This window comes from Cnephaeus nilssonii (genome assembly GCF_951640355.1).
Source record: "Cnephaeus nilssonii genome assembly, chromosome: 7".
NCBI lineage: Eukaryota > Metazoa > Chordata > Mammalia > Chiroptera > Vespertilionidae > Cnephaeus > Cnephaeus nilssonii.
Window position 1 is genome coordinate 71,672,701 of NC_137078.1, and position 26,278 is coordinate 71,698,978.

General features: G+C 39.0%; 1 protein-coding gene across 4 annotated transcripts; it reads right to left on the reverse strand.

Moving 5' to 3' along the window:
* Positions 1–1,536: 1,536 nt before the first annotated feature.
* IFT25 (intraflagellar transport 25) lies at positions 1,537–26,057 on the reverse strand. Of its 4 annotated transcripts, none has more exons than XM_079776086.1 (7): positions 25,998–26,057; positions 17,212–17,282; positions 16,417–16,529; positions 11,225–11,331; positions 9,555–9,623; positions 5,276–5,319; positions 1,537–2,811 (listed from the first exon to the last, which is right to left on the reverse strand). In XM_079776086.1, the coding sequence occupies exons 3-7, from the start codon at positions 16,512–16,514 to the stop codon at positions 2,698–2,700; spliced, it is 432 nt and encodes a 143-aa protein (XP_079632212.1). In that variant the 5' UTR covers positions 16,515–16,529; positions 17,212–17,282; positions 25,998–26,057; the 3' UTR covers positions 1,537–2,697. The 4 variants fall into 4 exon arrangements, with proteins under 4 accessions (XP_079632212.1, XP_079632211.1, XP_079632213.1 ...); XM_079776085.1 differs by lacking the exon at positions 25,998–26,057 and adding an exon at positions 25,689–25,794; XM_079776087.1 differs by lacking the exon at positions 25,998–26,057 and adding an exon at positions 25,738–25,784.
* Positions 26,058–26,278: the final 221 nt, after the last annotated feature.

Here is a 26,278-nt window from a genome sequence, read left to right on the forward strand (position 1 = left end):
TAGCAGCATTATTTATTTTTATTCTTCTATTATGAGGAATTTCAAGCATATATAAAAGTAGAGAGACTAATACAACAAAGCCCCATGTACCCATCACCCACATTCAACAATTTGTTGCCATATTTGCTTCAACTAACACTTATTCATTTAACAAAAATAGCTGCTTAAGTATTTTAAAGCAAATCCCAGATATCATATCATTTCAACCCTACATACTTCTATGTACATTTCTGAAAATTTTGGGCATTTTCTTGCATAAACTTAATACCAGTATCACACCTAGCAAAGTGAACAATAATACTAAGCAGATTTTACAATTCTTAAAAACGTCTATTTTCTGTTGGTTTGCCCAAATCAGCATCCAACACAGACAATGGGGTGGTGAGGGCCTGATGTGTGTGTGGGGGGGACAGGAGTGGGGTAGAAGAGGTTAATGGGGTTAAAAGGAGGACCTATGTAATAATTTCAACAATAAAGATTAAAAGAAAAAAAGAAAAGAAATATAGGCCTAGCCAGTTTGGTTCAGTGGATAGCACATCGGCCTGTGGACTGAAGGGTCCCGGTTTGATTCTGGTCAAAGGCACATGCCTAGGTTGCAGGCTTGGTCCCCAGTAGGGGGCATGCAGGATGCAGCTGATCAATGATTCTTTCCCATCACTGATGTTTCTATCTCTCTCTCCCTCTCCCTTCCTCTCTGAAATCAATAAAAATATATTTAAAAAAAGAAAAACACATGGCATGTCGTTATTGGAGCTCTTACCTCTCTCTTTGTATCTAGAGCAGACCCCCTTCCTTAATTAATTAAACTTTTGCACTCGGATGTCGAGTGTGACTCGACATGGTTAGCATTAGAATAAAGGAATCGAGAAAAAAGCAAGCGAGTGCAAAGGGTTAACATTTTTCATCACCCTGACTTGAAGACCCAGGGAAGAGCTGATGTTGCAGTACACACATCTAAAGGCCATCTGGTGGCTGAATTTCTTCTTCTTCTTTTTTAACATAATTTTACAGAGAGAGAAAGGGAAAGGGGTAGAGAGATATAAACATCTATCTTCTCAGGCTGCCTCCTGCATGCTCCCCCACCTCCCACTGAGGATCGAGGCCGCTAGCTGGCATATGTCCTGACCAGGAATCAAACCAGTGACCTCTTGGTTCATAGGTTGACGCTTAACCACTGAGCCACTCCAGGCTAGAATTCCTTCTTGCCCAGAAGAGGTCAGTCTTTGTTCTATTAACGTCTTCAACTGGTTGACTGGATGAGGCCCACACTGTAGAGGGCAATCTGCTTTACTCAAAGTCCTCTCATTTAAGTGTTAATCTCATCCAGAAAACACCCTTACAGAAACATCCAGAATAATGTTTGAGCTAATAGCTGACCACTGTGGTCCAGGTAATATGACACATAAAATTAACTATCACAAATATATTTCAGTAAAACTGTGTTGTGGGTCCAATTGTTTCTCCAAAAAGATATGCTCAAGTCCTATCTCCCCATTACCTGTGAATGTGACCTTACTTCGAAAAAGAGTCATTGCAGATATAATTATTTAAGAAGAAGTCACTCTGGAGTACGGTGGGCCCATAATTCAATATGCTTTATATCCTTATAAAAAAGATAAAAACACACACAGAAACGGATATGCACAGAGGAAAGATGACGTGAAGACACAGAAAGAATGCCATATGATGACAGGGACAGCGATCGGAACTATGGTGCCATAAGCCAAGGAATGCCAAAGCTTGCTAGCAATACCAGAAGCTAAGAGAAAGGTAATAACAAACCCTGCCAATACCTTGATTTCCGACTTCTAGCCTTCAGAACTGTGAGAGAATAAATTTCTATTGTTAAGCCATCAAGTTTGCGGAACTTTATTACAGCAACCCTAAGAAATTTTTAATACAGACTACACAGACAAAATATGTTCTCATATAATTTCTTTCCTGTGTGTTTATCAAGTTACAATAAAGTTAGGTTCATTTCTATTTGTTGTCAATGTTTTATAATTGCTTTTTTATTTGAATTTTTGGCTATATTAGTTATTTATGTTTACAAAGTCAACCTATATAATAAAGTATAGTTTCCCCCCAATCTGTCGCAACCTGTTCCTTTACCACCCAAAATACTTTAAAAAATAATAATAACAATAATGGTTGTCTCTGAAAAGTAAGATTATGTATTTCCTAACTCTTCTCTGAGGTTTTCAAATCAGGACCAAATAAAATGAAAAGAAAAAGAATGAAGTGATTTGTCCTGCAGGGCCCAGTTCAAGTTCCATGACCTCAGTGAAACCTTCCCATAAATACTTTCTCTTTTTCTGAACTTATACATTGTTTACTGACTATACTTCTCACTTAACTCTTTGCATCAATCAATCAATAAATTTAAAAATTAATGCACTGATATAGGAAGGGCACCCTATTAGATGCTGTGGGGAATACAATGTATTACCAATTAAGTTTTCATGTACAGCCACTTCCTTGATTAAGCTATATATTGAAGGAAAAGCTTTCTTATATCCTCCATGGTGGCCATTACTGCTGACGGATTATACCAAGTTCCTTTGTACAAAATGTTAAAGAGAAAATAAAAACTGAAACAGATTGATGCAAATCCCTTTAATAAAGTACATCAGTGGCAACTTTATTTTAAAATAAATACATGGTTAAAAAACATACAAAAGCATTTTGTAATAATTATTAAGAAAGATTTGAGACTGCTATTCCCTCTGCAGAAATGCTATACACAGATGCAAAATGATCAAAGGCCGATGTAATAATGAATCTCAAGTAAGTGGCATGGCCATCATGTGCCTGTAGGGGAAAAATCAATAAAAATGCTCTTAGCAGTTCTAATTAACTGTTAAGCAGTTAACAGAAAAAAGGGTTTGATGCACGAGTATAGTCTAAATATATAACAATTTATAAGATAAGATTCAGAAGAGAAGCCAGTCACATATAACAGTACAGTTGTTCTAGTGTGTGTTAACTAAATAACAGCTTTGGTTTGATGTAAAATAGCTGTTGGAGCTGAAAATTACAACTGTATATTTCTTTTCTTTTTAAAAAAATATTTTTATTAATTTCAGAGAGGAAGGGAGAGGGAGAGAGAGATAGAAACATCAATGGTGAGAGAGAATCATTGATTGGCTGCCTTCTACATGCCCTACACAGGAGATCAAACCCACAACCCGGGCATGTGCCCTGACTGGGAATCGAACTGTGACCTCCTGTTTCATAGGTCAATGCTCAACCACTTAGCCATGCCGGCCGGGCTACAACTGTACATTTCTGATCAGTTTTTTCAAAGTGTTTTTCTAAAGTATTTTTCATAACAAAAAATTTCTTTTGGTTAACGATGCCTCAGAATATAATACCTTGAACCTTTACTTTTACATTTATGTAATTTTTCAGGAAAGCAATTTGGCAATATACTAAACAAGTATAAATATGTCTATATCTTTCAACCTAGTAATTCCATTCTCTGAAATCTAATCTTATAAAGTAATTAAAAAGGTGAAGATCGTGGTAGTGGGAACATGTATAAGATGTTCCTTGTAGTAGTACTTACAATGACAGAGGGAGGAAAAAGGAAATTAGTTAGCATTTTCCCATTTGCATATGCTTAATCTTAAAATTATGAAGCTTGTATATAATAAATTTTAAAAATGATAAAAAATTGTTCATTCATTATTATTATAACTATATGTGAAGCATATGGCCGATAACTAGAAGAAAGTAGATATAGAAAAAGCTGTTATGACAGGGTGATAAAATGATGAGTGATTTTCAGCCTCCCATCCCCCTTATTATTTTCCAAATGTTCTATAATGATGTGAGCTTTTCTGATCCTTAGTGGGTCCTGAAACAAAATATTCAGCAGAGACTTACTAATCATCACCCATTGGTAAAGATGGATAAAAATAGGAAGTTAAAATTCAGTCTAATCATTTTTCAACACCCACCCCACCCCCCTCAACTCACCTTCCCAGTCATTGGGCACATTTGGGTGGTAAAGAAAAAAATTAATAGGATTCAAAAACATCCTATAGACTCTTTTGAAGTATAGATTTCATAGCAGCTCCCAATAAGTTGTGAAAAAGGAAATTTAATGGACAAGGTATCACTTTAACCCTCATTTCAAGACACCTTAAACAAACACTACCACCTTTAAAAACACACACACACACCTTGCCTTTGGTCAGATGGCTCAGTTGTTTGGAGTGTTGTCCATACACCAAAGGCTGTGGGTTTGATTCTAGGTCAGGGCACATACCTAGGTTGGGGGGTTCGATCCCTGGTTGGGGTGCATATGAGAAGCAACCAATCAATGTTTCTCTCTCTTTCTCTTCCTTTATCTCTAAAAATCAATAAAAACAACAACACATATCCTTGGGAGAAGATAAAACACACAAACACATATTCATTTTTTCCAAGTTTTTGTGTTTGTCTAAACCCACGGCCTGACAAACTGGCAGGAACAGAGAAATTCCTGATACGGCAGCACTTCCTCATCAATGGGCATTCATTCCACTTGACAAGCAAAGCTCAATGGAATGCTGTCGAAAAATGCTTGTTCTCTTTCCACCCCATCTCTCTTTGGTTTATTTGTTGCTGATCCTATGCTCCAGTTCCCCTTATCTGAATCTCCCTTGTCCTTTCATGCTTAAATTAACATCCAGCTTTGGCATCGCAACCTTTTATGATTCCTACTTTAAAAGGCCTACAGAATCAAATAAGAGAAAGCAAAGCAAGTAAATACTTCCAATTTAAAAAATGAACACAATTAAAACAAAAACAAGTAAGTGAATTCTGGCCCTAGCTATTTGGCTCAGTGGATAGAGCACATCAGCCTGTGAACTGAAGGGTCCCAGGTTTGATTCTGGTCAAGGCACATGCCTGGGTTGCGGGCTTGATCCCCAGTGGGGGATGTGCAAGAGGCAGCCAATCAATGCTTTTCTCTCATCATTGATGTTTCTATCTCTCTTTCCCTCTCCCATCCTCTCTGAAATCAATAAAGATATATTTTAAAAAAAAGTAAGTGAATTCTGTTTTAACCTTGCTGTAATCCTGTCTATGATAGATAAAAGCCTAATTTATAAATGCTACCTTTAGACTATAATATTATTGAGAATAACCTCTGTTTATGGATTAAGTACAGAAACTATACTATCATGAGAGTATTTATTAACTTTATTACTATAGAGATAGGTTTAAAATTTAAACATATTGTGCTGGCTAAAGATAATATTTATCTCTACAAAGTATATTTACTTACCATAATTTCTTCATTTTGAAGCTGTCCCTCTGTGTGTACTAGATCTAAAACATAAATTTAACAGAAATGAGTTAGGGCTTACAAGACATGAGGATAGCTACTGAAATTTATGTTCAGCAAAACATTATATGTGGTAAACTATAGTTAAACCAGATTTACCAGTGTTTTGGGGTTAAAATTTAATATACAGATAGAGATATTTAATATAAAAGGTATGAAAGATAAACTGTTTATGAGCTATAAAATATCGCTAGTGAATAAAAACATAAGGCAATCCAAATGTAAATTATAGTAAAGAAATATAAAGTGAGGAATTGATAAAATGTGGAAATCCCTTTTGAGGATCAATTGCAGGCCTGAAAGGAGCCATTTTATTGTTCCCATGGGCAACAACTAGAGCTCAGTTTCTCACAATAAATTTTTACTATACTGCAGAATTATGCTACCCTTGAATCGATCTTTTCTGGTATCCAACTTTAGAAAGCCTTTACTCATATAATTTTAGGACAGATTAATTTATTTGATCATAAGATAATCATATCAAACATGATTATATTTGGAACCATGATTATATTTGGAACCATGAAATATTTAATTAATATAATAAAAATATTAAGATTTAGAAATTAATTTTATTTGTATAAAAGAGTGTACATAATTTTAAAGGCGTATAGTATACAAAGGGAAGTCTCTGGGAAGTAAGAGTATGTATGACTTTCTGTTTCCTAATCTTTCTCTGGGGCAATGAAAAATAGTAATCCCCAGCTTGTCCTCTCCTTTATCCTCCAGTCCTGCTCCCTTCAGGTAAATGTTTTCAACTCTTAAAGCTGTTTTTCCTGAAGTTATATTGTTCACATTTCTTTTCTTAACAATTTTTTACTGACTTTATATTATGATGGGTGAAAATTTAAACTAAAATCCTCTGGCAAGTTTCCCCTCCTGTCATCCTCTCAATTTTGAAATCAATATTTGATGGCAAAATTAGTCTATATACATGTTATTTGCTGCTGAAATAAATAACAAATTATGATCACATTTTCTTATTTAACTCCTCCCTGACCAGAAGTTAATAATAACCTCTATTTCATTTGCTTAGTTTTTTTAGATTATGAAACATTGGAAATTTTCAAACAAACATAAAAGAAGATAGAACATAACTCCTATATATAACTCATCATTTAGATTTTACATTTACTAATATTTTACCATTCTTGATTTATCTAATTTTTTTGCTAAAATCTTTTTAAGCAAGTCTAAGACATCATGATATTTCATTTCCAAATATTTGACTATACATCTCTAAATAATAAGGATATTTTAAAAATATATTTTTATTGATTTCAAAGAGGAAGGGAGAGGGAGAGAGAGAGATAGAAACATCAATGATGAGAGAGAATCATTGATTGGCACACTCCCTACTGGGGATTGAGCCAGCAACCTGGGCATGTGCCTTTCACTGGAATCGAACCTGGGACCTCTCATTCAGCAGGCCGACACTCTATCCACTGAGCCAAACCAGCTAGGTCAGGATATTTTCTTACATAACCACAATACCATTATTATACTAACATTTAAAATAATGCTTTAATATTATATGGTACTCAGTCTATATGCAAATTTCACCACTGATTCAAAAATGTCTTTTTATAGTTGATTTACTAAAATCAGAATTCTCTCTTTTAAACTTGAACTGCTTTCCCTCCCACATACACATTTCTCCCCCATGCCATTGACTTATCGAAGAGACCAGGTCAATTGTCCTGTAGAATGCCCCACGTTTTATCATCTTGCCTCCTCATGGTTTCATTTAATTTGTTCCTCTATCCTGCATATTTCCTATAGCTTGGAAATGAAAGCTAAAGGCTTGATTACATTCAGGGTTTGAGGCCTTCATCACATGTCTGGTGATCTTTGTTATTTATGAATACATCATTTGAAAACTATGTGCATGAGCCAGGCTCATTGACTAGTGGAGTTCAATAGGGTGACCAGGAATGAGCTAGTCTTTGTCAACATCCATAAATCTTTTTTCTGGGGCCATTCAGTTTCTCCAAAGATGAATTTTCCCATCTCCTGGCTGGGGCTATATTCTTGGTTGCTGTCATAAATAGCAGAGCATAGCAGGAGTTCCCACTATTCAATATGCAGGCTTCCACCTAAATTCCTGTTTTCATCTCCATGTCTCATGCACTCTCTCTACTATACCTGAGTTCTGAGCCTCAACATTCAATGTTCCTTGGGGAGGATACAGTTATCCCTTGGAGGTGGTTTATGGGTGGAAGGAGTGGTCACTTGGTTTTTGGGGTAGGAGAAGGTACCTAGGGTCCAACTACTTTGTATATAGGTATTCAACTAATGACCCTTCTTTTCTGGCTCATGCCTCACTAACATTTTCTATGTTACCATTTGCCTTCAAGTTCTAGACGTTTTGGGGGTTCTGTTAGGCAAATTGGTTTGCTTGTCATTAATTTTCTCTTTGGCAGACACTTAGGTTATAACCTATTCCATTCAACTATAGAACTTACTTCTCCATTAGCATCCTCTCTTCCATAACATTATATATATATATATATATATATATATATATATATATATATATATGATACATTTTTATTGATTTCAGAGAGGAAGGGAGAGGGAGAGAGATATAGAAACATCAATGATGACAGAGATCATTGACTGGCTGCCTCCTGCATGCCCCCTATTGGAAATCGAGCCCGCAACCTGGGCATGTGCCCTTGACCAGAATCGAACCCAGAACCCAGTCTGCAGGCCAATGCTCTATCCACTGAGCAAAACCAGCTAAGGCTCTTTCATCCTATATAATAAAAGCCTAATATGCAAATTGACCAAATGGTGAAACAACTGGTCGCTATGACACGCACTGACCACCAGGGGGCAGAGGCTCAACACAGGAGCTGCCCCTGGTGGTCAATGTTTTCCCACAGGGGAAGCGCTGCTCAGCCAGAAGCCAGGCTCATGGCTGGCGAGCACAGCGGCTGTAGCAAGAGCCTCTCCCACCTCCACTGCAGGTGGGCGGTAAGGAGCGAGGGGTCCCAGACTGTGAGAGCCCTGGACTGCAAGAGGGTGCAGGCCGGGCTGAGGGACCGCCCCCCCAGGGCACGAATCTCACGCACCGGGCTTCTAGTAATATATATTGATCTCTCACATCTGCTTTGGTCTACTAGTTTTTGTTTGTTTATTTTTTGTCATTCTAGGTTTATGTCTCCTTTTATTCCTTTACTATTATTTTCATGTTATTTTGTGAAGGAATGGAGATAGACACATGAAGGCAGTATGTATTTTACTAGAGGCTACCAATTCTGCTGGAAAGAGAAAACTAATATTTATTGTTTGTCTACCATATACCAGATATCCTATATAATAAACAGGTAATATGCAAACTGACTATCACGCCCTTACAAGATGGCTGCCTATGACCAGGCTGGAAGGGGGGTTAGTGAGGGACGAACAGCATGCTGCATGGGGCAACCAGGCCAGCAGGGGTGTTAGTGAGGGACGACCAAACGACTGAAGAGCAGGCTGCGTGGGGCGACCAGGCTGGTGGGAAGGCCATGAGGGGCGACCAGGCCAGCAGGGGAGGGAAGTTGGGGGCAACCAGGCCAGCAGGGGGGCAGTTGGGGGCAACCAGGCTGGCGGGGGGATGCAGTTGGGGGTGACCAGGCCAGCGGGGGGGGGGGGGGTGGCGGGCAGTTAGGAGCGACCAGGCCGGCGCGGTGGGGCAGTTGGGGGCAACCTGGCTGGCAGCGGGGGAGGGAAGTTAAGGGCAACCAGGTTGGCAGGGGGGGCAGTTAGGAGCGATCAGGCTGGCACGCAGAGGCAGTAAGGGGTGATCAGGCCAGCGGGGGAGGGGGGACAGTTAGGGGCGACCAGGCAGGCAGGCAGGTGAGCGATTAGGAGCCAGCAGTCCAGGATTGTGAGAGGGATGTCCCGGATTGGAGAGGGTGCAGGCTGGGCTGAGGGGACCCCCACTCCTGCTGCACAAATTTCATGCACTGGGCCTCTAGTTATGTTCATAAAAACCATAAATGGTAGGTATCATCTCCATTTTTCAGATAAGGATTCACAAACTCAGAAAAATTAAGTAACATGTTAACAGTTACATACCCAGTAAGTAAAGAAGCAGTCTTGTATTGAAACCTGGGTTTTTCTAGGCTCTAAATATGTCACAAGAATCATTCAGGTCATCATTTTTCCTCTAACTGTCGACTCTCCCCTCCCTCATGCTCAGAACAACGCTGGTGAAACAAGCACATACCTCTTTCAATCCACTGCTCAAAACTGTCTGGCTCCTTAGATGTGCTCTTTTCAATTCGCAAGGTCCGTACTAACATTGTAAATAAACAAAACATATAAAGTATTAATTATTGATTCTTTGTTGTTGTTCCTATATTCCTTTTATCCTTGGAGACTGTCAGGCTTTGGTGGGAATGCACAAAGAACTGGGATCAGGAACACCATCTTCTGAAAATCATTTACTCTTTTTCTATATGTCCCTATGGGGAAATGCAATCTTGTGTCACTAAAATCTTACAAATGTTTGCAAACATACAACACAGCTTTGGAGCCTTTTTGAATTTGGTATCATCCAGGTTTTTTTGTATATTGGTATTAATAATAGCAATAGTATTAGTAGTCTTGGGCATAAGTCTTTATCTTTAAGGAGAACCTACTATGAGTCAAGCATACTTACCTCATTCACTCTTTACTATAATCTTATGAGAAAAGTAATATTAACCTACTTTACTGATAAGGAAACAAGCTTAGAGAAATTGGGCACTTAGAGAAGTCAGGCAAAGTGTTCAATGATAAAGAATTAGTAAGTGCCAGAACTAAAATTCAAATGTTAGGTCTGTCTGACTCCAGAGCCTCTACAATTAATGACAGGAGAAAGACTTAACAGGAATGCAGTCAGTCATCTTCCTTCTGCACTGTTTTTTCTCCATCACCCCTAACCCAGTTTCAGCTACCCCAGATCCATTCTTCCCTTTCTGTGTTCTGTGCCCTGGGGGGATAATCCCAGTGGACTGCATCTCCGGGACTCACTTGTTCACTGGTTACAGGTCATATGTGGCCAATGGGTGGCACTGGGAGGAAGTTGGAGGGCAGTGGGGAAGTGAGATCAGGCTGTTTTTCCTCCACTCCCTTCCTGCTTCAGTGCCGTGTCTTTGACAGTGGTTGTGTTCCTTCATGATTACACCTCCTGCCAGGCAGGTCCTTATTTACAAGCTCCAATCTTTACTGGGCTCCATAACACTATTTCCTTCCCTTGGCTCAGGGGTGGTAATGGCATCCTGCTGTAGCCAGTTTCTGGGTGTCTTACATCCCTGGTTTAGTCTCTGGAGCCAGAACATAATTTTATAAGTAGACCCATCAATAAAGTCTCTTCATTTGAACCATTCGGAGTGTATTCTGTTTCCTGCCATGATTCTTTCTGATATACTTTATCCTTACATAAACATAAAGACAGGATTAGAATGATATTCTAATAGGAGATTCTCCTTCTAAATCCCTCAGAAAATGTCATTATTAATATAAGAATCAATATTATCCAATGCAAATAATCAGGGTTATCAGATTTCCAGAAAGAATTTAACAGAGAACCCCAAGCCAAACAATCTGTAATAAATATGTCAAGGAATCTAGCGTTCTGGCAAACTGGCTTCTTATGTTCATAATAGGCTCTTTTGCCAAAGACTTTCACATAGTAAATTGCATGGAAATTATTAGTTGCTTTGGAAGGGTTTCAAATTTGCAGTTTCATAGAGTCTAACTGTATTCAAGGCAGTTAACCCATACACCCCACTCTCTTACCCAGCAATAAAGCTGGATTCCATGCTGCATAAAAAATTTTGCCAAAAATTTACATGAGCCCTCTGCCTATGGAAAAATTAAAAGATGATGAAAATTAATGTATGATTTGCTTACCAAAGTAACTTTGGATTACAAGTCTTTCAATTTTTACACGTTTGTGAAAACAAACAATGAACTCTTGGGGAAACATTCCTGTGGTGGTCCAAAATGTTTCTGGATTCCTATTGTTAATTAAAAAAAGAGAGAAAAAATTAGCCAAATAAAAATTAAACACTCACAACAGTCTAGTGAATAAGTATAAAAAAATGACCCATGGATTCTTGCAATCCCTTTCTAACTGTTCATTCTGCCTCTAATTTTTCCCTAATTTTAATAATTCTTTACTACTATCAGATATATTCTTTAAAAACATAGAATTTATGTCACTCTTGTCTAAAGCCTCCAGTGGCCTCTTATTGCCTATAAATCTAAATGCCTTAGTATGGTATTTTATGACTCTAAATAATAATCTGGTCTCTCATCATTAAAGTATCATATCCTCATCCTTCATGCTATCATCTCCCATTACTATAGTCACACTGGGGCCAGTTAAAATTCAGCAAACACATCATGCAGGCTCATGCTTCTGTGTCTTAATACATATGTAATAAATGCAACAGTACAGTGTTGTTGTTTTTTTTCCCATTAAATGGTCAGTTGTCTTTCAAAAAAACTTAAAATAAAAAAGGTTGCTTTTTCATATTATCCAAATATTTACCATTTCCAATGAACTTAATTTCTTCCTGTAGGTATGAATTTCTTTTTTTAAATTTTATTTATTGGTTGAGAGGGGGGAGAAGAGAGACAGAGAGAGAGAGAGAGAGAGAGAGAGAGAGAGAGAGAGAGAGAGAGAGAGATTGATTTATTGTTCCACTTATTTATGCATTCATTGGTTCCTTCTTGTATGTGCCCTGAGGAGAGATCGAAACTGCAACCTTGGCACTCTAACCAACTGAGCTACTTGGCCAGGGCTGGTTTGAATTTCTATCTAGTATTATATCACTTCAACCTATAGAACTTCCTTTAGCATTTCCTGTGATGCAGGTCTACTTGTGCTGAGTAAAATGTCTTTATTCTATCTTCATTTTTGAAGGATATTTTAGTTAGATATAGAATTCTGGATAGACAGTCTTGGGGGCGGGAGGGGGGGGGAAGAGGTGTTTCTCTTTTTTTCAGCCTTAAAAAATACTGTTCCATTGTTACCTGGATTTCACTGTGATGCAAAGTCAGCTGTCACTGTTACTATTGTTTCCCTATATTTAATGTATTTTTTCCTCCAGCTATTTAAAATTTTTTTCTTTATCTTTATTTTTTAGCAGATTATTATATGGTCCCTATTTTTTAAAGTTGATTTTTAGAGAGAGAGGAAGGGAGAGTGATAGAGAGATAGAAACACTGACAAGAAACATCCTGCATGCCTCCAACTGGGGATTGAGCCGACAACCTGGGCATATACCCTGACCAGTAAGTGAACAGGTGACTTCTTGGTTCATGGGTCGAAGCTCAACCACTGAGCCAAACTGGCCAGGCTGGTCCCTCTATTTTTACCCTGCTTGGGGTTTTCTGAGTTTCCTGGAGCTATAAGTTGGTATTTTTAAATAAGATTGGGGAAATGTGGCCAAAAAGTAGAAACAACCCAAATATCCATCAGCTGATAAATGAATACATAAAATGTGCTATATACATATAATAAAATATTATTTGGAAATAAAAATGAAACACTGATATGTACTGCAACATGGATAAACCTTGAAAACAGCAACTGAAAAAAGCAAAAGACTGCATATGTGTAATTCCATTTATATGAAATATCTGAATAGGCAAATCTATAGAAACAAAGTAGGACTGGTGAGGATAAGGGAAATATGGGGTGACTATAATGGATTGCAAGGTTTTTTTTGGGGTGATAAAATGTTCTAAAATTATGCAGATGGTTGCATAACTCTGTGAATATACTGGAAGCCACTGAATTGTACACTTTAAATGGGTGAATTGCATGGTATGTGAATAATATGTCAATAAAGCTGTTATAAAAAGAAGCAGCAGAAGCAGCAGCTGCTGCAGCAACTGGGTTTCCTAACCCACAATTCTGGGTTTTAAATATTATGCTTAATATTTCACAATTTTTAAAATTTACATTTATATGGTTTTAAATATTCTTTATTTAAATAAATTAAATGGCTTTTAATTGCCCTGTGTTTTTTTCTTGGGTGCTTTTAATGAACACAACTAATATAATAACATCAAATAGTACGTGTAGACATGGATTTTAAAATGACATATAACTGAATCCTCATATTTAATGAAGTCATCAAAATAGTTTTAAATAAGGCTTTATAGCTAATGACTGTTTAGCACCTATTTTCTCACATGATTTTTTTTCACAACTCTGAGGTAGTCAGGGAAGGTGGTATTATCCACATTTTTCAGACCAGGAAATTGAGGCTTACAGAGTAACACATATACTCTTAGCCCAGTGTAACACATAATAGTTCACTTACCTAGGAATTTTAACTGTAACTCTAGTATTCTGTTACAGTATTTCAAAAAAACTAATTCTCTTTATCTTCTTTTTCTCTTTTTTAACTATCTTTGGTTAAAATTTAATTTCTTTTTTTAAAAAAATATATGTTACTGATTTTTTACAGAAAGGAAGAGAGAGGGATAGAGAGTTAGAAACATCGATGAGAGAGAAACATCGATCAGCTGCCTCTTGCACACCCCCTAGCCTCTTGCACACCCCCTACTGGGGATGTGCCCGCAACCAAGGTACATGCCCTTGACCGGAATCGAACCTGGTACCCTTGAGTCCGCAGGCCGACGCTCTATCCACTGAGCCAAACCGGTTTCGGCTTAAATTCTTTATCGTTGAAAGTATTACATATGTCTCCTTTTTCCCCCATTGATCTCTCCCCAGCCGCTCCCGCCCCCTAGCACATGTCCCTGCTCCACTACTCTTCTTTTTCTCTTAATTCACTTTTTCTAGTGCAGAAATTTTTTTCTCCTTTTTCATTAATATATTAAATGCCACAGAAAAAAAGTAGAGTTAAAGGTAAACAGAAATATAATCACTTTCTTTAATTCCTATTTCTGGGAAATAGAGAGTTGGGAGCACTGTCCAGTTGGAGCAAATTTATAGCACTGTTTTCTCCAAATAATTCCATGGTTACTTTCATTTAGATAAACCAATTTATGAGCAGAGAATAATTTTTAACATCTACTAATAAAGTCTAATTGTATTTGTTAGACATGAATATAGATTAAAAGTCTCCAATGTACTCTGTTCAGTTACCAGGTCAGTAACTACTTTTATGTAGTTCTTTTTGTACTAAGGGTTTTGTCTAATAAAAAGAATATGACATCCGTAGTCATTCATTAATATGGACTGATATGAAAAGATCTCTATTTCTGGCAAACAACTTAAGGCAGATCTGTATATATCTATGTATTCTCACAGCAGTTCCCACATTAATTTCTCTACTCCAAGGCAGAGTGGGATAAATTACTATGACCTGAATTTTAGGAAGTAAAAAACTAAGAAGGATTAAGAGGCACAGGCAAAAAGGAGATATCAATTTTTAAAAAAATATATTTTATTGATTTTTCACAGAGAGGAAGAGAGAGGGACAGAGAGCTAGAAACATCGATGAGAGAGAAACATCGACCAGCTGCCTCCTGCACACCCCCCACTGGGGATGCGCCCGCAACCAAGGCACATGCCCTCGACCGGAATCGAACCCGGGACCCTTGAGTCTGCAGGCCGACGCTCTATCCACTGAGCCAAACCGGTTTTGGCAGATATCAAATTTTTTATGCACACCTTAAGTTTGAGTTATAGTATACTACAAAGAACCCCAAACTAGGAGTTAGAAGACATGAGTGTTAATCTTGATTCTTGGTTATCTGTGTGATGTTGAGCAAGTCATTTTATCTCTGATCATTCTTTTCCTCATCTTTACAATGAGGTTGAAAATAATTTTTTTTGCCTCTTATTACCCAAGCTTACAGTGTGTGTCAAATAACATAGAGTCTATGAAACGACAAAGTACTATGCAAATGTAAAGTAACATATGCACATACTAGAGTGTGTGTATGTATATATATGTATATATATGTATGCATAAATACTCAGTACTCTCCAATATTAGTTAAGTTTGACTAATAATTGATGGTCTAATTCAATAAGCTACTCAACAAATATTGTAAGACACTATGGAGTTAAAGATGAACAAGTCATAGTTTCTGACTTCTAAGAATTCACAATTAAGAAACAAAATAAATAAGGTAATAAGGGTAACTACCAAATTCTGCTAGAGTTCAACAAAAAAGGTAAATTCATCCTCCTTGAGGGAAAGGGAGAAATGTCATAAAGAAGGTAACAACTAGGCTAAAAAGAAGAGGATGAGTTGCTTATATTTATTCAGATACATGGGCTTCACAACAGAACCCAAAGAACCACAAGATCTGTATTACTATTGGCTCTGCCTTCAATAGTTCAAACTAGTACTTGACGTCCTTAGGCCTGTCTTACCATGAGTCTAAAATGAAAGTTTAAATAAGATGAACTCATAAGTCCTTCTAGCTCTAAAATTACATTATTCTATTAGTGAAACTCTGGTCATTGTACAAATACCAAGAAAGAGAACTCAAGAGGTTGATAAAATAGCCAGAGTTCTCCCATTATCTACTTTTTCTTGGAATTTAAAAGTCTGAGAATGATATTCATCTCTACCTAGAATAAGCTCTAACATGGTGAAGAGTGGAAATTGGAATAATATTAAGAGGCCAAGAGCCAAACAATGCAGGTAGATAGCAGATAGTGAGTGAAGCATTCAGTTTAGCAAAGATGTTGCTTTGACTAATAAGGAAATAGGCAACGGGTAGAAAGTTACAATGTTTATATTCCTATTTACTAAGAAAAACTTGAAATAAAACCATAACCAGATATTAAAATGTACACTTCCATAAAATAAGGTAGTGGTTGTTGTTTGAAGTTTTGCCTTATTAAACTACTTCTTTAAAAAAAAAAACATTTGTAAAGGTCAGTTTAGGAATTTTCAAGAAACGGATCAAAACCTAAACATATACAACTGAATTAATTTTAAAAATGGGACCAAAGGTGGAAATTGTCAGATAATCTACTTAACCAAACGTTTATTAAACTATGTTTAACAGTGTTAGTTGTTGTAAAACACATAGTCCCAATACTCCAGGGGTTCACTGACCTAATATCAAGACCTTAAGGAAGAAAGAATAGTAACTCTTACCCATCAATTATATTTTCAGGGGGATGTTTTTCATCACTCGATGTAGCTAAAATCACTTCAGTCCCTTCAGAGCTCAAACAGAGATCAACTTTTCTCATCTTAAACTGTTTAACCTGCAAATAAAACAATAACAAAGGAATAACAACAAAAGCTACTTCTTGATTCTCTGCACTTTATCTGAGAAAAGGAAGAGAGAAAGCCTGTTGCCTAGCACACAGCTTAACAACCAAGCTATTCAACAAGTGGGAAGGACTCTAACATGTTTATTTACAAAAGTAAACTTCAGACCTCTCCCAGGAATAATCTGTAAAATATGAGTATTTCCACTACACTACCCCACAAAACAAGTCCCTGACTACACTGACATAATTTTTCTGGTTCAAAAATTAAAAGCCCTCAATAATTATAGAGAAATAGTTAAAAAGCTAAGGTGACATAAGTGAATTAATTTATTTACAATTACTTAAATTATTATAATTCTGAAATTATTTTTAAAAACCTGGAGCATAAAAACAGATTCTTTGTGACTATCAATACATTTATCAACTGAAATAGCAAGCAATATTATTTATATCTTAAACAACATCATCTTTTTTTTTTTTTGAGCAGAAATGTAAGAGAGAAGACATCCTTTTATTTATTTTCAAATTCTAAATCACTCACTTGGGTTATGGGCTTAAAGACATTTTAAGTTTAATAGAAGCATCTTGAAAAGACAGTATTGAGCTCTACTATGAACCCTGGTGGGTAAAACAGAGAAGGAAGACAGAGATGGTTCTGTCAGATCTCACTCACCCTCCTCCTTGATCTGGTGGTGATAGGGCAAAAACTAATATATAGATGCAAAGTGACTGGAAAAGCTGTATCTACAAAGAATTAAAAGAGTGTTTAGAAAACTGAGGAAGACGTCCAATACCCTTCACACACTGATCCCAGTCTTTCTTTTTTTTAAAAAAAAGACAATTATAAATAAACAAATGACAAAGTACAGAGAATGTTATATATATTAAACAACTATGCATTACTGCCCTGATGTAACAAATGTTAACATTTTTGCCATATCTACTTTAAAAAATTCTTTTTTGAGATATATGTAGCCCCTCACTGGCCCATTCCCTTCCTGGCCCAGAAGTAACAGCTATTCTAAAATTGATGAATATGCCTCCTGACTATATTTTATACTATTATCATACATATGTCTCCATAAACAATATGTACTATTCTTTGAAAACTTGGATGGTTCCTTTTGCTACTTTTTTTTTTTTAAATCCTCACCTGAGGAGTGAATATATTTTTCCCATTGATTCCTAGAGAATGGGAGGGGAAAGAGGAGAAAGAGAGAAACATTGATGTGTGAGAGACACATCAATAGGTTGCCTCTCCAGGTTGCATCTGGACCAGCATTGGGGATCCTGCCTTCAACAGAGGTACTTGTATGCCCTTGCCCGGAATCAAACCCATGACCCTTCAGTCTGCAGGCCGACGCTGTAACCACTGAGAAAATCTGGCCAGGACAAAAAGACTCTCTTTATAGAAATAAAATTGCAGAAACTTAGAATCAGCATATTTTTAAGTCAATAATTGATCAATTTGATCTCTAAATTATAACCATTTTCATTGCCATCAGTATTGTATGAGAGTTTCTGCTTCCTCAAAGTCTAACCATAATCTATGTGGTATTGTTAGACTTTTGGCTATAGTCAATCTCACTGGTGTGAAATGGTATCTCAATAAGGTTTCAATTTGTATTTCCATGATTATTAGTGAAGCTGAATACCATTATCATATGTTTATGGGCCATTCAGGCCTCTTCTTCTGTTATTTGCTTTTTCTTATCCTTGGCTCATTTTTCTATTGGGTTGCTCTAAAAAAACTTTTTGTCCATTTCTTTTTTATTTGTAGGTATTTTTAAAATAAAATATTCAGGATAGAATTCCATTACTATATGTTGTAAATATCTTCTACTCTGTGGTTTGATTTTTTTTGTAACTTTGTTTTTTTTGTGTGTGTGTAGGAGTCTCCCCACCTCACACACACACTTTTTTTTGTTATTGAACTATAACATATATATAGAAAAGCACACAAATCATAAATTAGCACAACAAATTTTTACAAAGTAAACTCACCCCAATAACCACTACCCAGGTAACTGCCACCCAGGTAAAGAACTAGAACATTATCAGCACTTAAGAAGCCCTTTTTATGCCCTCTTTCAATCACTCATCCTCCTTCCTTCCCAAAGGTAAGCATGGCCCTTATTTCTAACACTATAGATTAATTTTGCCTGAACTTTATATTCATGGAATCATACAGATTATACTCCTTTGTATCTGGCTTCTTTCACTCATTATTAAGTTTTTGAGATTTATCCGTGTGGTTGTGTGTAGCTGAGTTGAAGTATAACTAAGTAAAGTGCATCTTAACCCCCACCCTGTTTAACTCCTAATAAGATTAAAAAAAATCAGCCCCTAAATAGAGCTTCAGAGGAAATTGGTGTGAACTGAAAAGCAAAAAATTTCTGTGATTTGAGGTACTTACATCCCCAAACCCTGATGAAGGAGAGACCTAATCTCACTCCCAAATATCTGAAATCAGAGGTAAACTGAACTATTGAATTTTTTAAAATAGATTTTTATTGATTTCAGGGAGGAAGGGAGAGGGAGAGATAGAAACATCAATGATAGCAGAGAATCACTGACCAGCTGCCTCCTGCATGTCCCCTGACTGGGGATCAAGCCCACAACCCTGGCATGTGCCCCTGACCAGAATCGAACCAGGGACCCTTCAGTCTGCAGGCTGACACTCTATCTACTGAGCCAAAACCAGCCATGGCTAAACTGAACTATTTAAATAAAACTACAGCTCAAACCAATCCTAGCACAATCTCTAGGGGGACTGAAGTGATCTGCGCCTTACCCTAGCTCCCAGACAAAGAAAATAGTGTATTCTCTCAGGGAAAGGGACAAACCTTATATAAAGAGACTAGAGGCCCGGTGCATGAAATTTGTGCATGGGGGAGGGGATCCCCTCAGCCCAGCCTGCACCCTCTCCAATCCGGGACCCCTCAGGGGATGTCCGACGGCCGGTTTAGGCTGGGATCAGGCCTAAACCGGCCGTCGGACATCCCTCTCACAATCCGGGACCGCTGGCTCCTAATCACTCACCTGCTTGCCTGCTTGGTTGCCCCTAACTGCCCCACCCCCACTGGCCTGGTTGCCCCCATCTGCCCCCCTCTGCCGGCCTGGTCGCCCCTAACTGCCCCCACCCCTGCCGGCCTGGTCACCCCCAACCAACTGCCCCCCTCTGCCAGCCTGGTCGCCCCACTCAGCCTGCTGTTCAGTTGTTTGGTCGTCCCTCATTAACCTCCCTGCCGGCCTGGTCGTAAGCAGCCATCTTGTGAGGGCATGATGGTCAATTTGCATAGCACCTCTTTATTACATAGGATTAACCAAAGAATTTATATGCATATATGCATAACCCATGGATACAGACAATAGTACAGTGAAGACCTGGGGAGGGGGCAAAATCAAGGTGGAGTGGCTCAATTGGGGGATAAAGAGGGACATCTATAATACTTTCAGCAATTAAATTGTTTTAAAATTCTATGCTGTGCCGAAACCGGTTTGGCTCAGTGGATAGAGTGTCGGCCTGCGGACTCAAGGGTCCTGGGTTCGATTCCGGTCAAAGGCATGTACCTTGGTTGCGGGCACATCCCCAGTAGGGGGTGTGCAAGAGGCAGCTGATCGATGTTTCTCTCTCATCGATGTTTCTAACTCTCTATCCCTCTCTCTTCCTCTCTGTAAAAAATCAATAAAATATGTTTAAAAAAAAATAAAATAAAATTCTATGCTGTGTCTATTCATTTAAACACAATGTCCAATATACAAAGTCATTTGAAGCAGATCTATAGATGACCCAGGTGCGGGAATCAGCAGACATAGATAAAAATGACTGCTATATATCTGTTAAGAGAATTTAGTGAAAATATGGACAAATGGGTGAGCACAAAGGGAATTTTAGCAGAGAAACTGAAACTCTAAAAAAGAGCAAAACAGTAATTCTAGAACTGAAAAGTACATTACCTGAAATAAAAATTTTATCAGATGGGCTCAACAGCATAAAAAAGGGTCAGTGAAGTTAAAGATGGGTCAATTGAAATGATCCAAAATGAAACAGAGATATACAGTACATGAAAATAACAGAAAAGTATCAGAAACCTGAGAAACACTATCAAACTATTCTGAAATACATGTGATTGGAGTCCCAGAAGGAGAGGAGATAGAGAACAGTGTAGATGAAAAATTTGAAGAGATATGGCAGAAATTTTCCCCAAACCTGTGAAAGACATAAGCCCACAGATTAAGAAGTTCATGAACCCTAAATTGGATAAATACAAAGAACATTCCACCTAGACGTCTTAGTCAATTGCTGAAAATTAAAGAGGGGAAAAACAAAGCAAAAAACACATTACATTTAGGTGAACACCAGGAATCAAAATTGACTTCTTACACCCGGCTGGTGTGGTTCAGTGGGTGAGTGTTGACCTGTGAATGTTCGATTCCAGGACATATACCCAGGTTGTGGCCTTGATACCCATGTTTCTATCTCTTTCTACCTCCCCCATTCTCTCTGAAATCAGTAAAAAAATATTTTAAAAGATAGGGGTTATTTGATCCTGTAAGCCTGATAAAGTGTTTATAGGTAGATTTTTTTTACTATTTCAAGTTCAATAGTTCTTTCAAGTTTTCTACACCTTCTTTTTAAAATTAATTTGAGAGAGACAGGAAGGAACACTGATTTGTTATTCCACCCATTCATGCATTCATTGGTTGAATCTTGTATGTGCCCTGACAAGGGATTGAACTTGTGTATTTGGATGATGATCTAACCAACTGAGCTACCCGGCCTGGGCAAATTTTCTACACCTTCTTGAAACAATTTTGAAATTTATATTTTATAGAAAATTATCCATTTCTTCTTAGTTTTTATATTTATTGGCATAAAATTCATTTTTATTGTAATTTTGAAATCTAGTATGACAATATTAAAATTGTGGTAAGACTGGTCAAGAAGAAGGCATATATCCTAATATTTTTTATTTGTGCATTTTTCTTGCTTTTATTACTACTGGTACCAGAGGACTGGTATTAGATAAATATTAACCCTTAGTTTGAGGAGATTGTGAATTCCTAAAAATAATAGACTGATGAACTTGGATGTTAATTCTCAACAAAATTATTAAATTTCATTATTAAAATTATGGCTTTGAAAAGGTAAACAAGAATGTAGTAAAATAGGAAGTAGCAGTAACTTTAGGTCACAAAAGTTACACCATATCTATACATTTGTTTGTTTAATGGAGTCACTACCAATTAGGGATATTTTCTGAACATTTCAACAAAACTTCAGATAAAGCTTCTCAAGATATCCTGTGGACCAGATGGAGAAATGTGGGTTGGCTGACAGGTGGTACTTTAGGTAGATATTTATAACTCTCTGAATGGCTATACTAAAAGAATGATGATTAATAGAACAAAATAATACTTCTGTGGAAGACCTCTATCCTTATTCCCATTCAACATTTTTATTAATTAAGGATGCTTATCAATTTGCAGGTGACACAAAATGGCTAATATGCCAGATGACAGAATCAGCACACAAAAAGATCTGAGCAAGCTAGAAAAATGGGTTGCAATCAATAAGATATTATAAGGATAAAAGTATAAGCCTATCTACTCAGACTTAAAAAATCAATCACACAAGGATTAGTCTAGATTGGGGTTGGCAAATGACTGCTTGCAAGCCCAATTCTAGCCTGCCACCTGTTTTTGTATGGTCCATGAGCTAAAAATGCTTTTTTTTATAATATAGTAGAGGCCCAGTGCATGAATTCGTGCACCAGTGGGTTCCTCAGCCTGGCCTGTGGGATAGGGCCGAAACTGGCTCTCCGACATCCCCCGAGGGATCACGGATTGTGAGAGGGCGCAGGTCAGGACAAGGGACCCCACTGGTGCACGATCCGGGCCGGGGAGGGAAGTAGGAGGTTGGCCAGCCAGGGAGGGAGAGAGGGAGGGCTCCAGGGTGTGTCCGGCTCGTCTAGCTCAGTCCTACCGGTTGAAGCATTTGCCCCCTGGTGGTGAGTGCATGTCATAGTGAGTGGTTGAGTGGCCTTAGCATATCATTAACATATTATGCTTTGATTGGTTGAACAGACGACCGAACAACCGGACACTTAGCATATTAGGCTTTTATTATATAGGACTAGAGGCCCAGTGCATGAAATTCATGCATGGGTAGGGTCCCTAGCGGCTACTGGCTGCTAGCTGGGGGGCCTCCCTTCCCAGCCCTGTCCCCTGGTCAAACTCCCAGTTGAGGGGACAATTTGCTTTTTAGGCTTTTACTGTATAGGATAGGTTTGGTTCATTACAAAGTCACTCTAAGGCAAGAGTGTACTATATCTGCTCCCAAAGGTGGTTGCACTCCATCAAATTTTTAGGTACTGTGCTAGTAATGCAGAGATGACTATAACCTAAGACAAAGATAGTGAATAAAACTTGGTTCTTGCCTTCAAGCTCAGAGTCAAGGAAGATGGACAAGCATGCATATAATAAGATATATGCTAATAGTGTGATCTACATCCAGAATGCTGTGTTCAGTTCTGGATAGTACATTTTAAAATATGTTTTTATTGATTTGAGAGAGAGAGGAATGGAAAAGGATAGAGAGATAGAAACATCAATGAGAGAGAAACATCATTGATCAGCTGCCTCCTACACACTCCCACTGGGGATCAAGCCCAAAACCTGGGCATGTGCCCTGACCAGGAATTGAATCATGACCTCTTGGTTCCTAGGTCGATGCTCAACCACTGAGCAACACCTGCCGAGCTAGGTAGTACATTTTAAGTAGGACATTATCAGGCTTGATATTGTCAGAGGAGAGCAAAAAGTTCTGATAATCTATAAACTATGTTACATGGATAAAGCTAAAAGAATAGGGGCTGAAACATTACAAGAAATGAGAGAAATATGACTACAAATTTTAATATCACAAGTGTTCACAAATGGAGAAAAGATTAGAATTTTTCTTTTACAACTAGACTTAACAAATGTGAATTTTAAGCAGGAAGACATCATAAATAGAGGAACTTTCTGGAAAAGTAAAGATTTTAAATCTTTTCCATCTCTGAAAGTGTCCAAGAAGACTAGGTAATAATCTATGAAGGAAACTAAAGAAAGAATTCCTGCATTTGATGGTTCTTTCAGATTCAATCAAATTCTAGGAAAGGTAGATTGCGAACAGATAATGAAGGATCTTAAAAGTCAGGTTAAAGGCAATGCGTTTAAATAAATAAATAAATAAATAAATAAATAAATAAATAAAGACAATAGGTTTTATCCTGTAATCCCAATTTTTCTTAGCGACATTTAACAATGTCTAGAGACATTTGGATTGTCACAACTTGGGATGGGGTGTGATGCTATTGGCATATAGTGGGCATTTTGTGATGCTGCTAAATATCCCATTATGCACAGGACAGTCCCCCACAATAAATAATTATCTGGCCTAAAATGTAAATAGTGCAGAGGTGGAATAATGGTGTGGCAATCTATCCGGGAGTGGAAATGTGGGGGTTGGAGACTTAGGGAGAAAACTTGCTTTTAAAAAGTTATATTTTAGGGCAGTGATTTTCAGCCTTTTTCATCTCATGGCACACATAAACTAATTACTAAAATTCTGCAGCACACCAAAAAGTATATATTTTTGCTGATCTGATAAAAAAAAATAGGCATAACTTTGACTCATTTACACCAAAGGGCTATTGTTGTGTTGGCTGTGGTCATTTTTTTACTTGGCACTCTAAGGCAGGGTTGGGGAACATCCGAACCATGGGCCATCTAAGGCCTGAGAAATCATTCGGTCTGGCCTTAGGGGTGAATTAATCAAATGTTTGACCAAATATAGCAGGCTAATTTTTAAGTTGATAATTTTGTATGGCCCGCGAATGATATATTATAAATATCCAAATGGCTCTTGGAAGAAAAAAGGTTCCCCACTCCTGCAAGGGAAAAGAAGTCAGTGACCCTGACTAACTAGCAAGGTATTCTTGCAGCACACCGGTTGGAAATCAGTCTTAGGGGAAAGTATCTAGATGTGTAATATATGAATAAGGAAGCGAGTGTACTCCTTCCCAAATGTTCAGTTCTTTTCTCAGCTCACAATCTTATCACCTCAGTTGTCTACTGGAAGTAAACATGTCCTTACATACAAAACTCATTTCATACCCCCTGTATCCATTAATATCCTTCCTATAGCCTGTGCTGGGTAGAATTATTTAAATAACAAGTAATAAATGGCAGAAGTTGGTTCTCTATAAGTTCCTTTGTTGTGGTTAATAGAAAGAGGCAAACCAAACCCGAAAGAAACCTATGGAACAACTCAGCTGGTATGTTGCTTCCACAACTCCCAAATGCAGGTTTGGGGGTGTAGTTCAATCTCATCCTGGGGTGCCTTACTCTAAATACACTTATTCCCTCACGGCCTCAGTCTATCACAGGTTGTGCACGCTGGGGTGCTATCCTTTGCATTTTTAAAGATCCCTGACCTGGACCTCTCTGATGTCTTGACCTCTAAATCCAGAGCCACTTAACTATCCATTCATCTCCAGTTCACATGCCCTTCAGATCCTTCTTTCCAAAAACCTCTCCTGGTTAGTCCTCAGTTCACTTTCTCCCTAACTACACCCCCTTCCCACAGCATCCACTGGGAACTTCTGTGTAAATTAGAAAACAGCTTCTCTGTCCCCAGTGCCAGTCTGTGTTTGGTATCCCTTGCGAGGCAGACCTGCCCTGACACCGCCTCTCACCTCCATCCCAAACAAACGCTTCTCCTAAGTCCCAGGCCATTTCAAGACCTCCAAGAGCCCTAAACACTCATACTTTTTTGGACGACACGCCTCAAATTATATAAACTACATTCATGAACCCACATACTACATTAAATCTGGTAGATGTATTAATTGCAATAGTTTTTTCCCTTTTGGGGGTCAAAACATTATTTCAAAACTCAAAAACTTTCGTGGGCTGGCTAAAGTCTCTAGGGCTAAAGACCTTCGTCAGACTTCCCAACGCAGTCCCCTCGCCAGACGCCCCACAGCGCCCTCCCGCCGCCCGCCCCCGCGCCGCGCGTCCCCTTACGATCCCGTCCGCCCTCGCCCGCTTCCCTCTCCGCCGGCATCGCCCCCGGCTGGCCTAGTCCAGCCCGGTTCCCACCTCCCCCAGGTGCCTGCCTAGCCCGCCGCGCCGACCCGCTCGCCTGGACCTCGGGTTAGCTCCGCGACCGTAGACTGTAGGGCTAGGGGACCTCCCTCTGCCCAGCCCCCAGCCCCGCCCCGCCCGCTCCTCGTCCCCGCCCGCTCTTCCCGCCTCCGCCGAGTTCGCGGTACGCGCACTTCACCCGTACTCGTCCCCGCCCCGCCCGCGTGTCCCCGCCCCGCCCGCGTGTCCCCGCCCCGCCCGCGTGTCCCCGCCCCGCCCGCGTGTCCCCGCCCCGCCCCCGGCCTTCTCTCCACCGCTCCGCACCGGCCTGGGCCTCCACGGAATTCCCGAGCTCGCGCACAATTCCGCTCGGGGCTCTCACTCCGCCCCGCCCTCAAGCCCCACCCAGACCACGCCCCCAGGCTCGTTTCCACTCCGCCCGCTGAGCTGCGCAGAACCGCCCACGGGCCTTTGCCGAGGCGGGGCCTCCCGCTCCCCAGCTCAGCTCCGTCCCTAGGGCCCGTGAGACCCAAGGGACCCGCCCCCGGGCCCGCGCGCACGCGCAGTCCCCACCTCTCCGCGATCCGAGCCCTTGGCCCTCAGGT